This window comes from Sus scrofa, chromosome 13 (assembly GCF_054392235.1).
Source record: "Sus scrofa isolate SSC_HxYL_T2T_F1_AM1 chromosome 13, Sscrofa_HxYL_maternal_Yorkshire_Landrace_v2.0, whole genome shotgun sequence".
Lineage (NCBI taxonomy): Eukaryota > Metazoa > Chordata > Mammalia > Artiodactyla > Suidae > Sus > Sus scrofa.
Genome location: NC_139395.1, coordinates 76,312,651 through 76,328,969, shown reverse-complemented (window position 1 = coordinate 76,328,969; position 16,319 = coordinate 76,312,651). Strand labels below are relative to the sequence as shown.

Sequence of the window (16,319 nt, the reverse complement as noted above, 5' to 3'; positions counted from 1 at the left end):
CCTCTCTGTGCCTACTTTTTTTTTTTTAAGGAGAAAAAGATTTCTGCCTACCTCATGGAATTGCTGTGAAGTTTTTGTACATGCAGTGCTTTGAAGAGTACCTGGCAAATAATAAATGCTATAAACTATTTGCTATCAGTAATAGTAGAATTGGTATTATTACTATTATTAACAACTAGATTCTGAAAGCCTTCCTCTTGGGTCCAATTGAGAAGAGCCACTAGGCAATATATTCACCATTCCACTAATGGTTTAGTGACTGGGAAGCTGTGTGAACTTGGGCAAGTTAACATCCCTCTCTGAGCTCAATTTTATTCATCTAAGCAATGTAAATTATAATAGTACCCATCGTGGTACTTCTAGATTGTTAGGCTTCATTAATGAGCGATATCCCGAGGGAAGCTTCTAGCTTCTAGTTAATTAGGCCCTCATTCCTAGGCCGTGCCTAAATCCAGCCCCCCACCCCACCCCGCCCCCACCACCCACAGAGAGCGCTCGGATTCCCTCCTGCAGGGCGCGAGGCCGGGGTGGAGGCGCTTGGCACCCGTTGCCAGGCCCTATTCTGGGGGCCCAGCGAGCCCGTGGCCAGTGCCAAGCCTCCCCGGGGATCAGGTTTCTGCTGACGCGGTGCCAGGCACGTCTGCTTCCAGGAACCGGCAGCCGCATTTAGCCGCGGGCCGCACATGAAAGGGCTGCAGTCGGAAACGTGACGTTGTGTCAACAGGCGAGGCAGGTCAGCTCTGGGTGAGACCATCCCGGACGGCCCAGAGGAGCACGCCCTGTCTGAAGGCGGCCAGATCCCAAGTGTCCCCTCCCCTGCCTCCTGCCACCTCTGCCTGGTCCTAAAGCCGGTGCCTCACCCCCTCTCACTCACACACACCCCTTTTTAAACAGAGGTCCTCTTTGTCCTGAATGGGCAAAAGACTGGGGTGCAAACCCCTCCTCCAAATCTCCCTCCAGAGCCACTTGGAACCTGCTGAAACTGGCCTAGAAGGAAGGGCAAACTAGGAGCAGAAAGGGAGGCTCAAGGATGTCTGTCTCTTTAAGGGCTGTTTGGAGCAGAAGGTAGCAGGGGGATTCTGAGTTGACTATGTGTGGAACCCTCAAACCTTTTTTAGTTCAGGGTGCTCCAACCACTTCCTTCTGTCCCCACAGCTCCTTCTTGAGTCATGGCCCAGGGAGGAGAGTGGGGCTGGCGAAAGAGTTTGGCCTTGATTTCAACCCTGTACTCCATCCCCAGGATAAACTTGATTTGTTTAGGTTTTTACCCAAAGAGTCTAGCCAGAAAAGCTTAGCAATTCATGGAGGAATTCAGGCACTTAACAGGCAGGAGACCTGGAGGGCCAGGCCCTACGTTGCTGGGAGAAAGAGGGCCTTACAGACTGTGCCATCTGCCTGTGACTGTGTCATCTGCCACATGTGAGAGGGGCTCAGAATCCTTATTTTACTGAACCAAAAACAGGTGTGGAGGAGGAGACACCAGACTAGTTCATTGTTAAGGCCACCCACTCATCTCCTGACTCCTGGTCCAGGGCTGCTCACAAGATGCCATGCTGCCCTGGAGACAGCCTCCCTTTTGCATCTTCCATAAGCCAGGCAATGCTCATTCCCACCTGCTGGCTCATCAGGAGACAGGGAAGGTGACATTTGAAGCAAGCAGACAGGAAGGGCAGGTGGTGCCTCTGCCTGGCTGGGAACTCCCTAGGGGCAGGTTCCCTGCATGGGCTCCAGACAGCTAGAGGCTTCTGGAAGATGCTTTGGGATCTGGTATGTGGTGAGCTAGGCACTCTGGCCATCAGGAAACATCAGGACACCTCCGAGAGGGAGAAACAGGGAGGCAAAAATACTCGACCGGGTCATTTCCCACTTCTTTTCCCATGGAATTTTTTTTTTCGTAAGAGCTCTTGAGTAAGGAACAGCAATATTCATTCACGCACAAACACACCCAGTGAGAGGAAGTCCAGGAAGGATGTAGAAAATAATCATGGAATGTTGCCTTTCGCAGCAATAGGACAGGATATGGCAAATCCATTAGACCTTGCTAGACTCAAAAAGTTAGACTGCCTTGGCGGAAGTGCTGTATCCCCAGCAGCAATTACTATTGCATAATCTTTTCTCAATGTGCCTACACCTCCAGCAAGCACCCCAGACACAAAGGGCCACGATTTCATATTTTGATTTTCTGTCAAGTTCTAAGGACCCTGACACAAGAAGACTGGGGGAAAAATATGCTTTTTGCTTAATTCTGGAAAGAGGCACAGGAAGATTGTAAACCTCTGGCAAAGTTTAGTTTAAGAAAACAAAAATTTACCTACTAAATTGACTAAGCTTATTCTGTCTGACTGGATAAAGGCACATGAAAAACTGAATGACATTACACCACGATTAACTAGTTGTTGCCTTCAGCCAAGTGGGGTGGGCAGAAGGAGGCGGCCACATCACACCCTCAAGAGTGATTCAAAAAAATACAAGAAACTGTCTTTCTCTTCCACAGGAAAAGGATTATTTTATTAAGTATTTTAAAACAACTCCTTAACATTGACTCATAGATAAAAATATTTACAATTTCACACCTTCAGGAAGGCTTCAAAATATAAACACTGTACCTCTCCCTCGAGAAAAAAAAAATTATTCTTCTCTTCAAAAACAGGAATACATTCATTTTCCCTCACTTTTGTAGATCAAGTAATTATACAAATAAACATCTGAAACACTTTCCTTTTCAATATATTTATATAATATATATATATTTATAACAGTTTTACAAATAAAGGCAACAACTTTATACCAAAATAAAAACAGGAAAATAAAAAGTTAAAACACGGTCAGCGATCAAGCATAGTGCATTTCAAAAAGCTGGTGCAGGGCTAGCTGGACAAGTCAGAAAAGTACTCTGGACCAAAAATAAAATTTCTTTGAAGGAGACAGAATCCTTTTTAGCAATAAGGACACTCCATATGCCGTCGGGTAAGGGGAATTAGCCTGCAGAAAGGATCTTGCTATGCCAAGGGTTGGTTAGTCCTTAAGGAAGCTAAGCCTGGTTAAAAGGAGCTTGAGGGTAGAGCTGACAACCGAGTCTAGCTTCGCTTGTGGGAACAGTAATTTATTACTCAGCTTTTTATGCACTTTGGGGTTCTGGGAACTTAGGCGCTTGCATCTCTCTAACCCTGCTTTGATTCCCTGGACAGCAAGACCGTTTTCTCAGTAAGACTAAAAACAGATGCCTGAGGCCCAGGGTGGCTTCTCCCTCCTTCCCTGGCAGTTGGGCTTGTACCAGGGGGCCTTTTTCAGTTCCTTAGGAAGCTAATCGCTATGAAAGCCTGAGTAGGGAACTACATTCTCTTTATTCATCCGAGGCAGGGGTGGGGAGCAGTCCTGTGGAAATCTCCCCAAACCGCTACCATGCTATGCCAGTGTCTGCTACTTCACCACTTTGCAGAAAGTTCAGTCTGGCTGCCCTCTCCCCATATGGTGAGTCACGGTGACAATGAAAGGGAGAAGGGTGGGGTCAGAAGAGCTGGCTGAGAACCGCACTCTGGAAAGCCCTCTTTTGAAAGTACCTTTTTCTCAAAGCCACAGACCTGGCTCCCAAAGTAAAGACTGACTCACAGACCAAGACTTTGAAGCTTTTGAAACTCCAGCTGATTTGTAGCAGAGGGGGATAGTCTCTGGGTGGGGAAAAGCCCAGAGACGTACTACCATCCCCCCAAATCACCTGATGTCAGAATGTCAGGTACTCCTTCACATCCTCCCGATGCCAAAAAGAGCTCTAATGTCCCATACCAACACATGATGCATGTGCACACGAGTGTGTGCATATGCACACGCACACACACACACTCCTGAATCTTTTCTTCCTGACACTGATAAACCTGGCATACACACTGGAACAGTCTTGCTGTACTCACAGACACTGTTTTTATGGGGTTTTTTTGGGGGGAAGTAGGGTGGAAGGAAAGCACAACAGCAGTACCCCCTAAATAGTTTAGTCTTTGGTTTCTAAGTTTAAAGGGGGGATCTGCTTCAGAGCTTGGAGCAGGGCAGAAGAGTCGATGGCCGGGTGGGGTGGCAAGGGAGAAGGGAGTCTCTGGGGCATGAGCAAGGGGGCTGTGATCTTGTCTGGGTTCATGAAGCTGGTGAGGGCTGCAGCAGAGGCGTTGAGGCCTGGGTATAACACTGGGACGGAAGTGGGATACCAGCACTTCTCCAGCATAGGCAAGTAGGCAGTTGCTGATGGTGGGATCAGATAAAAGGGCAGGCAAAAAGGAGGCTGGTGTGGGTGTGGACCCAGGAATGGGGAGCTGATCAGGTCACTGCTAGTGAAATGGCCTTCATCATCTGAGAGTTGCATCCTGCTCTTTTTCGTGGGGGGTTCTTCGGATTCTTGCTTAATAGCACTGATCCTTTCTCCCATGGTGAACCTGCGTCCATGATCACTTTTGAAGTATGGCTGCTCGACCCGCAGCTCGCTCTTCTCTGATTCTCCTCCGTACCCACTGTCTGTGTCTGTGTCACTGCCACTCTGCTCACCACTTGAGTGAGGGAAAGTCCGCTGGATGACTGGCACACAGTTTTTGCCTGGGCCTTCAGAGCCTTTGGCCAGGGAGCTGGGTTTCTCCTTGAAGTCCATCACTTTGGGAGCTGGGTCTGCTGGCTTCCTGGAGGTACCACCTTGCAGGAGCTCGGAGACCACGCGGTGGAGGTGGGTAACCAGCTGCGAAGATTTCAGGTCCCGAGTATTCTCATGCTTGGCCAAGTACTGAAGCACCTCCCGGGCACAGGTCTGGAAACCTGAGCAGAACATCTCTTGACCTGCTTCGACATTTCTCCCCGACAGATCACCTGGATCAACACAGATCCAAAGGAAAACATTTCAGAAGGCCCTGTGGTTTACCTGCATACCTATATGACAAAGACTAGGAGCTTCCATTTTTGTTAATAGCATTTACTGCTTTATGTTCCTAACTCTAAAAGTAATATGATCAGAGAAAATCTGGGTTACACTGAAAAGATAAAATAAAAATCATCTATAATCCTACCACTCAGAGATAACATATATTTTGTAATGGATATATAATATTCCATCATAGAAACAGACCATAATTAATAGAAACAGACTATTTCCCCTATTGTTGAATTTATAGGTTGTGCTTGCTTTTTCATTGTAAGCGACACAGCAAAGAACGACCTAGTATGTGTATAGCTAGAGTCAATTTGTAGAACATCAGTCTTACCATAGCAAGATGGACAGAGACCAGATAGTCATGAGAATGAAGGAACACTGTCACCTGAAGTACGCTTATTTTCAATGATTTATACAAGGGGCAGGCATGCTGTAATCTTTAAAGGCCATTCCTCAGTCTTTCCCCTGTATTCTATCCACGATCCCCAAGAAATTAGGTAGGATCATCTTCTTATTTTCAACAAGGAAACTGGCAGAAGCACCTGCTAGGTTCTTGTGACTCTCATCATAACAGTTTGGAAAGAGGGGCAGAGAGGAAAGGAATGAGGGATTGGATAGAAGAATTTCTCCCTGGTGTGTACAATATTATCTGGAAAGAGTGAGACGAGACGTGATTGTGATTCTCTGGAAGGTGATTGTGATTCTCTGGAAGTCAGGAGAAACATGATGAAACTTCAGTGGTTTCGTGAGATTGTGTAATTCACCAAGATACCTAGTGGCTATTCAGGGAACCACATGAAATGCAGGAAAAACTCCTGCTGTCATCCTGCCAGGATCATACCACACACCATGTGATAAGGAAGTAGAGACACAGGAAAACACTGGGGCATACCCATGATTTTATTCTCCAATGAAACAGGGCTAAGAAGACTAACTGTAAAACACCCACGATGCAAATTATAGGTGCCTTGGCATTTTGAAAGGAAGGGGGGGAAAACTCCCAGAACCTAGAAACTCTTTAAGCCAAAATGCCACAGAAATATTTTACCGTTTGACTAATACGTATTCATGCCAGGTGGCACATAGCAGCCTCCCAAATGAAAAGTCTGACCTTTTAGGAAAGATAAAACAGCATCTTCCCCAGTGAATGTGCATAAGCAGTTTGTTGCAGGAATGTTTCTTATGTCAGATGTTGAGCCCACAGGCTCTCCATTTGTGCTAGAACTCTTAGGAGATAGCCAGGCTCAGGAACTCACCAGCTTGCAAACCGCTCTGCAGGGCAATGATTTTCTGTTGTTGCTGATCAATTAGGTTCGTTAGTGCTTTCACATGCTTCAAGGTAAGTTCAAGAACCACTGCTTTTTCCAAGTGACCCAAAGTCTGGAATAAAAAGAGCCTCAGTCAGCAGGGAGCTCAGAGAAGTCCCACCTCTAGGACCCTTATTAGCAATGAGAGATGTCTCTAAAGGGAAAAAAAAACAAAAACAACCTTTCCTGGTTGGCTAAATTTCATTTTAAGTTTTTAGATGTTTAAAATATATATATATATAATTATTAAAAAAAAACTAGTTAAAAAACAACAAATGAGTGTCACCCATCTTTGGAGGCATTTTGGAAGCAGCAGCTACCTCAGGAGAAAGCTCTGACAGATAAATTTTTCCAGCAGCCTCTGCTGACCTTAACTCAGGGGAATCCGAAGATTACATTTCTCTGCAGTGGTGTCAACCCGAGGAAGGACTTCTACTGTGTCTGGCAGCCAAGAGGCTTTCCCTAGTTTCTTTCCTGACACCCTGTCATAACTTCCAGTTCATCTAAGTTTTTTCTTCCTCCCTAAATACTTCTTTTTTTTTCCCTTTCCCCAACCAAAGGCTGTCAAGCTAGTAAGCTGTTGACCATTGCCAAGAAAGGACAGGATGTTTAAAAAAAAAAAAAAATCACACACCCAAACAAGTCCTCTCATTTTAAAAAGAGATGGGGAGGAAAGAGGTTAAGAAAAATTGCAGGTTGCTTGGTTTGCTCAAGTTAGGAAATCAAGAGAACCTTGAAAATCACCAGAACGGTGAGCCTTAAACTCTTGCAAAGGAAGGCCAGCCGGTGTTGGTGCCAACTGGAGAAATACAAACGGTTTTCACCTTATTTGCATGAGGCTGCCAGAAAATTCTGAGGACTGGGGAAGTGTACCCCAAATAGCCACCCAGCAGCTCGAATCCAGCCGTCTGGCCTGCAGTTCCCGGCGGGACCTGCAGGCGGCGAGTGACCCCCGACCGCCCTCTGGGCAAAGGAGCTGGTTTGGAGAAGGGCCAGCTTCTCACTTACTGTAAGTTTGAGATGTTCGGGGAGGAGATCCTTCAGCTGGGCGATGCACTCGTTAATCCGGTCACGTCTCTTTTTCTCGATGAGCCGGTGCGGCAGTTTGTAAGTCTCCTGCAAGGCGCACGGGGAAATGGTGGGCTCCGGAGGAGGAGGATGAGAAGCCCTTTTCCTCCCTTACCCCGCGGCGCGAGAAGAGTAGGGGCAAATGAACAGAGTCACACCCAGAACTACCTTCTTCTCCAAGCCATCCAGGCACGGACCCCGCACCTTGCATACCCCCTCCAACCTCAAAGTGAGAAAAGTTTTCTTGGGAACTCAGTGCGTGCTAGGGGCTGGGGTCCCCAGGGGTCCGGGGCCCTTACCTTGCTGTCCTCGCTCCGCTTTATTCCCCGCCTCGACTTGTACACTTGATACATGTGGGCAAAATCCATCCTGCAGGGAGAGGGACGAAGAAGGGTCGTGACTTTGCCTGCGCACCCGCTTCAGGAACCCTGGCGGGCATGAACCCGCATATGCGCCCAGAGCGATTCCGAGTTGAAAGTCGCTCAGAACGCAGGACTGGAGTTGAGGCTTGAAGGGGCCGGGGGTGTCAACTTACCCTGGTAGGTCTCCAGGCTCCAGTCCTGGTGCTTTGGGCAGGCAAGCGGGGGGCGGCTGCGCGCTGGGTATCCGCTCCATGGCGCGGCGAGCCGGGGCCACTGTGCGCTCCTGTCTGCAGTGGCAGAGAGTCCGGTGAGGACTGTCCTGGAGAGGTTTCGAGGGGTCTCTCCTCAGGAGTTCCTCTGAGTCTGAGCTCCCTGAAATCCTCCGGGCTGCCCGGAGCTTCGGCTTTGAGGTGTTGCTTCAGTTGGGGGCGTGCATGGTGTCCCCGCGGCTTCTGGCTCAGGCTCTGCGCACAGACTGGCGATGTGTGCTCCCTGCGCCGTCTGCGCTGTGCGAGCCAAGTGAATGAGAAGTGGGGCGGGCGGGGAGGCGGGAGGGAGCGGGGGGGGGGGGCGGTTAGGGTGGAGTGGGGGGGTGGGGGGAGAACGAGCCGAGGAGTAATGGAGAGGCTGCGGGCTGGGTTAAATGGGAGCGAGTGGGTGGGTTGGAGCTACGTGTTCTACCCTGTGACTCCAGGCACGTCTGGCCGCTGCCGGGGAGGGAAGGAGCGACCTGCCCGCCCTCCCCCGGCTTCATCACATGAGTCTCACGTGTTGGACAACGCTCCCGCGGCTGCGAGGGAGCCCCCACCCCCAGCTCCGGCCCCCAGGTGTCTGCGGCTGCCTTTCCCCGAAGAGGGGGTGGCAGCGCGGCCTGGGTCCTGCCCAGCCGGGTGGGGGGCGCGGAAGCTGGAAGGGCCCGGGGAGCCGGGGGGGGGGGTGCAGGGAGGGGAGGTTGGTAACGTGGGCGAACCTGCCCCAGGGAAATGAAGTAAGTTCCCGTCTCCTGGGAGGGAACGGGGGAGGACGGATCCGCCCGCCTCTGACTCAAGCCGGGAGAGGAATATCCCCTCGCTCGCTCCAGCCCAACCCGTTTCCTCCTCCCCCCGCGCGGTCCGCTCGGAGGAACCAGCGCTCAGCCGAGGGAGTCGCCCGGCCCCCCTGCCTTCCCCAGGGGCTGGGGTTTCTTTCGGTGCCGGCTTCCCTGCCCCCACCCTCCAGCCCAGAGTCCAGGAATCGCCCGACGTGGGGAGGGGCCGAGGGGCGGGGCGGATGTCACCCCATGGGAAGCGGGCTGGCAGCCAAGCGCAGGGGCAGCCGAGGCCGCCGCCGAGCACGCTCTGCGCACCTGATCCGAGAGGCTGCGTGCGGCGGGCCCCTGGCTCCCCCGGAGTTCCGCTCCCGGGCACAGCCTGAGCGCTGGCGGGCACCCACTTGCCCACCCCCCAGGGTGCTCCAGAGTACCCCCCCCCCCGCGCGCCTTGGACTAGTCAAGCACAGAAAGATACCCGGCGCGGAGCCCTGCGTTCCCTCCCTTCTCTGCCCCCACCGGAGCGGAGGCGCTCGGGTCGCCTCCCCTCGGGCTGCAACGTTACACAACCGCGGCGGCGGCGCCTGCCCTGCAGCAGCGCGGGGCGTGACACTTCACGTGGCCGGAGCTCGGGCCGCAGCGTCCCCGACTTCGAGCCCCTCTGCCCAGACCGGGGGACGGAGAGCCCCGGGCCGGTGTGGCCCGCCGGAGTCTGCCGTCTCCCTCCCTCCGGGAACTTCGGCGGTGCCGTGTGGGATCCTCACCCGGAGATGGAGGAAAGGGAGAGAGACTAGGAAAAACTATCTGCCCTTCACAGTGACATCTTAGCATTCATTCATTCTACACGCATTTGTTGACTTCCCTACCCTGTGCCAGGCATTGTCCCCGTTGCTAGACACACCGTGGGGGAATCCAACGCAGATTCTGCCCTTGAATTTACAGGAACCTCTGGGAAGATAATACCTTGGGCAAGGCAGCCCTGGAAAACGATATCGGTGCCATTGGTGGACAGAGGAAAAAAAGATAAAGTGTTTTTGTTTTGGGGGTTTTTTTTCCTACTAAAAATGGTATTTAATGCTAACCAAGACGCCTGGGTAGAGGAGGGATGAGAAGTTAACACACTGCCCGGAGCTTGGGGCAGAAAGGTCTCTTCCCAGCGGCCCGAGATCTCCGCAATTTCACTTAGGTCGCCTGAGGCCCCCACCTACCTTCCCCGGAAAAGTCCGGCCTCTGTGACCTTCTAACTCAGCCTGGAGCAAGGAAAACAGCTGAAACTCCAAGCGCGCGGCGTGAGCATCGCTGATGCAGTCAGAGGAGGGAGCCAGTGGAAATTCATGACTAAAATAAGGCCTGGCTGGGGATTTCACTGACCTCTACGCTGCCCTGCCCTGCAAGTTCGGGGAGTTGAGAGATGACTGTAAGCCTTTCCCACTGCGCCTCGGGTCAGTCACCCCGCTGCTGAGTGACCTGGCTGTGGGAAGGCTTGAAAAAGATGGGGTGAGACCCGTGAAGATTAGCCTAGAGTGCAGTTTGGGTGGGTGGGTGTTGGGGAAGGGGGAGGGTGGTCAGTATTAATTGGCAGTGTCCTTGACAACCTAAAGAACTGGGATTCACACGTTGACCAGACTGGGAGTGGATTTCCTTCAGGTCGCTTTGGAGAGTTCCCACTTCCTGTTTATGTTTCGCAAGCGTCAAATTCATTAGCAAGTGTGAGAAATGCCTCCTTTTCTAACTGCTAACTGGCTGACCTCACTGGGGCCGGGGTAGGGGGGTGGGGGGGTGCGGATTGGGGGCTCAGCATTCCTCCTTTCTGGAATGTACCTTCGTGGCTTTTGTTATCAGCCATCTCTCTGGGGGCAGTGACAGCGGAGGCACCGAAGCTTCCTGCCGGGAGGTGGGCCGCAGAACCCTGGGCAGGAGGGCACTGGAGTCTGTCCTGGGTTTGTGCTTTCAGTCTAGGTTGACCTGCTCCATTGTGAGACTTTAATAAGGGTGGAGAGTTGTTCTGACTGTGCCCAAACCACAATTCCACCAGGAAATAAGCACTGGGGAAGGAACACATGTCCCCTCATTGTCACTGCACCCCCCCATGCCAAGAGTGAACCCAGACAGTTCAGATTCTTAGAATGCTTTGAAGTTATCAATACTTTGTGCCCTTACCTGACCTACAACTGGAAGTAACAGTCATTTCCTACTTATTTGTTCCAAGTGCAATTTGTCACAAATCATCCCCATCCTACCAAAGTTTGACCGTATCCAGATGTTATATTATTTTTGATGTTTTCTTCTCTCAATAGCTTATGATGATGCTTTATTGATTTAAACAAAATAATGCCTTTCCCCAGTGCATCTTTCCATCCTGAAGAATCTTAATATTTCCATTCGTTGCTTTTTGTAGATATGTGTTTAGTGCTTACCATATGCTAGTTTTTAGACTATATGTAAAAATATTGTGTATGTTAATTTACTCCTTGCCACCACCTTATGAGGTGCGTATTAGCTCATTTTCACATTCACCACATATTTATTGAAAACCACTAGGTGTAGAGCACTGAACAAATCCTAGGAATATGTAATGTGTCCTCTAGAGGAAACTGAGGTTCAGGGATGTTAAATTACTTGCCCAGGTTATAGAACCTGAAATTAAATCTGGAACTAGACCCCAGGTTTGCTGGGCTCCAAAGCTTGTGCATTTAATCACTAAACTTATTGCTTGTAGCTCTCCAGATTGTACGCTGCTCAACTCCAGGGGGCGCCATTCACATTGCAGTCTGTCTGAAACTATCCTCTAGAGTTGTGTGATGCAGCTCTGAGCAGTTGCACTGGGTAATCCTGATATTTTATAGCCCTCTCCTCTGTTTGTCTCTTCTAAATGTAGATAGAAGAAAATTTTGTTCAAGGAAGGACAAAATTTTTCCTTTCTTTACTGGTGAGGCTCAACATTCTGATGGTCTAATGCTGTGTGTTGGAAAGGGTTAGGCAGGCCTTTACTAGCAGGAAGTTAGAGCCCACAGCCCTGTGCACCTACCCACTCCTTTTTGCTCAGATATCATATAACTTTTTGCCTGTTGATGGTGCCTCAGAATTTTTTTAATCACAGATGACAGTAACGAATATATTTTACATCATGACTTCCACACACACACAAACACACACACACCCTTGTAGTAAATTTAAACATAGGGCAGCCAAGGCTTGGTTGAGTTATAGTAATGTGACCACTTTTCTCTCTTAAGAGAGTAACCATTGCTCACTTGAAAAAGTTAAACCTTTTAGGAAGATGCCAGCCCAATGTATTTCAAACAAGAAAATTTACAAAATAATATCCCTTTGATATATTCATTCTGAGTCTCTAGAAAAATAGTAAAAATATATTGTGCTTTACTTACTAAATTGATTTTACAGTCCACAAATAAATCCTGACCTATGGTTTGAAAACATGGTCTACATTAGAGACAGTGGTGTCGTTTTGGCTGGTCCCCACTAGAAAGAAATCAATAGCACCTGCACACTTGCAGGTCTTACAAATTACTTATAAAATAAGATGTTAGTCCCAGTTGAATTCAATGGTATAAATGTCTCCTTTCAGGATATCTTTGCTTTATGCTCAGTTGTAGGAGTAAAATATTCAGAGTTTTGTCAATGTGTGTAGTATTATGTGTTGGTAAGATGTAGTTCCTTCATCCAATTTAGGAAGTCTTCTGCTATTGCTATTTTGCTGACTTTATCATAAAAGTGTGTTGAATTTGTCAGATAATTTTTTTGAATCCAAGGAGATAAAAAGAAAAAGCTCTTCTTTTTCATTCTGTTAATATCATGAAGTACAGTTTTCTTCGTGTTCAGTCAACCTTGAATTCCTGGAGTAAGCCCATCTTGATCAGTGTGGTATCCTTATTTTTATTGCTAGATTTGATTAGCTAATAATAATAAATGATAAGTATGTTCATGTCTATGCTTGTGAAGGGTATACACCTATAGTTTTTCTTGTAATCTTTGTCAGGTTTTAGTATCAAAGTGATGCTGGCCTCATAACACAATTTGGGAAATACTTCACATCTTTTCTGAAAAATCTCATGTGGGGTTGGTACTCTGTCTTTCTCAAATAATTAGAGAAGCTATCCAGGTTTGGAGTTTTCTTGAAGGAAATATTTTTGTCATGAATACATTTTAATAGGTTTCAGTCTATTTAAAATTTTTATTTCTTCTTCTATCAGTTTTTGTGTTTTTGTTTTTTTTTTTGTCTTTTTGCCATTTCTAGGGCCGCTTCTGCGACATATGGAGTCCATATATTCCCAGGCTAGGAGTCCACTCGGAGCTGTAGCCACCAGCCTACACCACAGCCACAGCAACGCGGGATCTGAGCCATGTCTGCAACCCTCACCACAGCTCACGGCAACGCCAGATCCTCAACCCAATGAGCAAGGCCAGGGATCGAACCCACAGCCTCATGGTTCCTAGTCAGACTAGTTAACCACTGAGCCACGACGGGAACACCCCTTCTATCAGTTTTAGTAACTTTTTTTCAAGACATTTTTCTATTTCATTTAAAGTTGTCAATAGATTGGTATAGTTTGATCCTTTTAATGTCTATGTGATCTATAGCGATAAACCCTTTTTACTTCGATTTAATTTTTTTGTTAATTTTTTTCTTTCCTTTTTTCCCTTGATCATCTTGCCAAGAGACTTATCAATTATAGTAGTATTTACAATATCCAAATTTTGTTTTGTTGATTTTTTTCAACTGTCCATTCATCTTATATTTCATCATTTTTCTCTTTTCTTATGCCCTTTCTTCCAAATTAATTATATTTAATTTGTTTGACTTTCTAGTTTCTTTTGATGCAAAGTGGTGTCATTGATTTTAAGCCTTTCTACTTATTATAAGTATTTAAAGCCAAGAATTTTCTTCTAAGCTCTGCTTTCACAGCATCCCATAGTATTTGACATTTGTTATTTTCCTTATCATTCAGGTAAAAATATGTTGTAATAGTCTTTGTGATTTTTCTTTGATTCATGGGTTATTTAGAATGGTATTATTTAATTCCCAAATATTTGTGAATTTTCTTTCTTTCTTTTTTTTTTTCATTTTTGTCTTTTTAGGGCCGCACCCAAAGTATATGGAGGTTCCCAGGCTTGGGGTCGAATTGGAGCTGCAGCTGCTGGCCTACACCATAGCCACAGCATAAATGCCAGATCTGAGCCTCGTCTGGAACATACACCACAGCTCACAGCAACGCCAGATCCTTAACCCACTGAGAGGGGCCAGAGATTGAACCTGTGTCCTCATGGATACTAGGCAGGTTCGTTTCACGTTTTCCTCTTTCTTTTGCAATAATTATAGAATCACAGGAACTTACAAAAATAATACAGAGAAGTTTCATGTATCTTTTACCAAGTATCCCCCCATGGTAATATCTTACAGGACTGAAATACAATATTAAAACAGGAGACCAATATAAATACAATCTAAAGACAGTTTTCAGATTTCACCAGTTTTACATGCACTCATGTGTATGTGTGTGTGTCTGTATGTATAGAGGTCTATGCAGGTTTATTACATGTATAGTTAGCATAATACTACCCCAATCAAGATACAAAACTGTCTTATCACTACAAAATCTTCTACTGCTAACCCTTTATTGTCATATTCATTCCCTTCTCCTCTCCCATCCCTAATGCCTGGCAACCACTAAGATGTTCTCCATCTCAATTGTATCATGTTAAGAATGTTATACAAATGGAATCATATAGTATGTTACCTTTTGAGGTTGAATTTTTTCCACCTCAACATAATTCTCTTGAGATCCAAGTGGTTGTGTGTATCAATAGTAGATTTCTTTTTTATTGATGAGTAGTCTTCCATGATATAGATGTGCCACAATTTGTGTAAACATTCATCCACTGAAACACATTTGAATTGTTCCAATTTTTTTTTTTGCTATTAGAAGTAAACCTACAATGGACCATTTTCTACATGTTTTTGTGTAGACACAACCTTTCCTCTCTGGAATAAGTGCCCAAGAGTATAATTTCTGGGTCATACAGTAAATATGTTTGTTTTTTAAGAAAATGAGAAACTATTAGCCAGAATAGCTGTACTATTTTCCATTTTCTATTGCAATGCTTGAGAGATCAGATTTCTCTGTGTTCCTACCAGCATGTGGTGGTGTCACCGTTTTTTAATTTTAGCTTATCCAAATAGGTGTATAATGCCAGGTATCTTCTTTTTTTTTTTTTAGGGCTGCATCTGAGGCACATGGAAGTTCCCAAGCTAGGGGCTGAGACAGAGCTGCAGGCGCCAGCCTATGCCAGGACACTATACCACAATGGGAACTCCGCTAGGTTTCTTGTATCTTTGTATATTGGCCTCTAACTTATTACTATTGGGTCAGAAGATATACTCTATTTGATTTTAATTCTTTGACATTTTTAAAAACATCTTTCATTGCACAACATATAATCTATCTTGAGTGTTCCCTGTGGGTGTGAAAAGAATGTGTATTCTGTAGTTGCTGAGTGCAATATTTTATCAGGTCATTTGGGTCAGGTTGTTTGTCAATGCTTTTCAAATATATCTCTCCACTTAATTTTTTTTGTCTATTGTCCTATAATTACTGAGATAGGAGTGTTAAAAATCTCTCCAACTATGATTATAGATTTGTCCATTTCTATCAACTTCTGCTTTATACATTTTGGAGCTGTGTTCTTATTTGCGTACATTTTTAGGGTTAATAGATCTTGTTGATAATTTTATACTCTTATCATTAAAATTTTCCCCCTTTCTATTCAGTAATTTTCTTGGCAGAAGTCTACTTTGTCTAAGATTAATGTAACCACACTTGTTTTTTTATACTTACTGTTTACATGGTACATATTTTTTCTACCCTTATCTTTTCAACCTGTGTCTTTATCATTGAATTGTATGTTTTTAAAACAGCATACTGTTGGATTTTGCTTTTATATCAATATGACAATCTTTTGCTGGAGTATTTAATATATTTATATTTGTGGTAATTATTAACATGGTTGGGTTTAAATCTCCCATCTTGGTAACTATTTATTACTTATACCACTTACTCTTTGTTTCTTCTCCTACTTTCCTGCCCCCTTTTGTAATCACTCCATTTTATCTCCTGTGTTTAATTATATTTCTTTATGATACATTCTGGTAACTGTTATAAAACAATGGTTCTTAAACTTTACATGCCTAAGAAACAGCTGAAGTCCTTATTAAAATACATATTCCTGGGCCATACTCCCAGAGTGTCTCATTTGGTAGGTCTGTGATAGAGCTCAAAAATTTGTATGTATGATAAGTTCTCAGATGCTGATGATGTATGTCTGGGAGCCATACTTTGTAAATCTCTGTTCTAGAGTTTACATTCTGCATCTTTATCATAGTTTACCTTTAAATGATATGCTAAAAATTGATACTATACAACTTCGCAGATATATAAGAACCTTACAATAGTATAATTCTGTTTATTCCTCTTTCCAAACCTTTGAGCTCTTGGTATCTTACATTTTATCTCTACATATCCTGTAAACTTCAAAATATTTGGGGTTTATTTGTTTTGTTCTTGTTTGCTTTAAATGATCTTTTAAAATATTATCCAAACACAGATGGATAGATATAGATGTTGACAGATATA

At 45.8% G+C, this 16,319-nt stretch overlaps 2 protein-coding genes and 1 long non-coding RNA gene across 8 annotated transcripts in view; 2 read left to right on the top strand and 1 right to left on the bottom strand.

The window, feature by feature from the left end:
• Nucleotides 1-115, top strand: part of LOC146397415 (uncharacterized) — a 29,722-nt gene extending 29,607 nt beyond the window's left edge. The window contains exon 3 of the long non-coding RNA XR_014823646.1: nucleotides 31-115. This is a non-coding gene — a long non-coding RNA (uncharacterized LOC146397415). The remainder of the gene's footprint in view (nucleotides 1-30) is intronic.
• A 2,967-nt stretch (nucleotides 116-3,082) lies between these two features.
• On the bottom strand, nucleotides 3,083-8,160 carry BHLHE40 (basic helix-loop-helix family member e40). Its single transcript, NM_001245010.1, is given in 5 exon segments — nucleotides 3,083-4,842; nucleotides 6,160-6,283; nucleotides 7,219-7,326; nucleotides 7,578-7,647; nucleotides 7,814-8,160. Coding segments are annotated over 5 exon segments (1,239 nt in total). The 5' UTR covers nucleotides 7,894-8,160; the 3' UTR covers nucleotides 3,083-3,985.
• Nucleotides 7,370-16,319, top strand: part of LOC106505661 (uncharacterized) — an 87,060-nt gene continuing 78,110 nt past the window's right edge. For 4 of the 6 annotated variants that reach the window (XM_084989222.1, XM_084989223.1, XM_084989221.1 and 1 more), the window contains exon 1: nucleotides 8,254-10,164. In XM_084989222.1, coding sequence (XP_084845348.1) covers nucleotides 8,398-9,495 — 1,098 coding nt within the window. In that variant the 5' untranslated portion in view covers nucleotides 8,254-8,397 and the 3' untranslated portion in view covers nucleotides 9,496-10,164. Of the gene's footprint in view, nucleotides 7,508-8,253; nucleotides 10,165-16,319 lie in introns of those variants that run through there. The other 2 variants (XR_014823643.1, XR_014823642.1) reach the window with 1 other exon arrangement.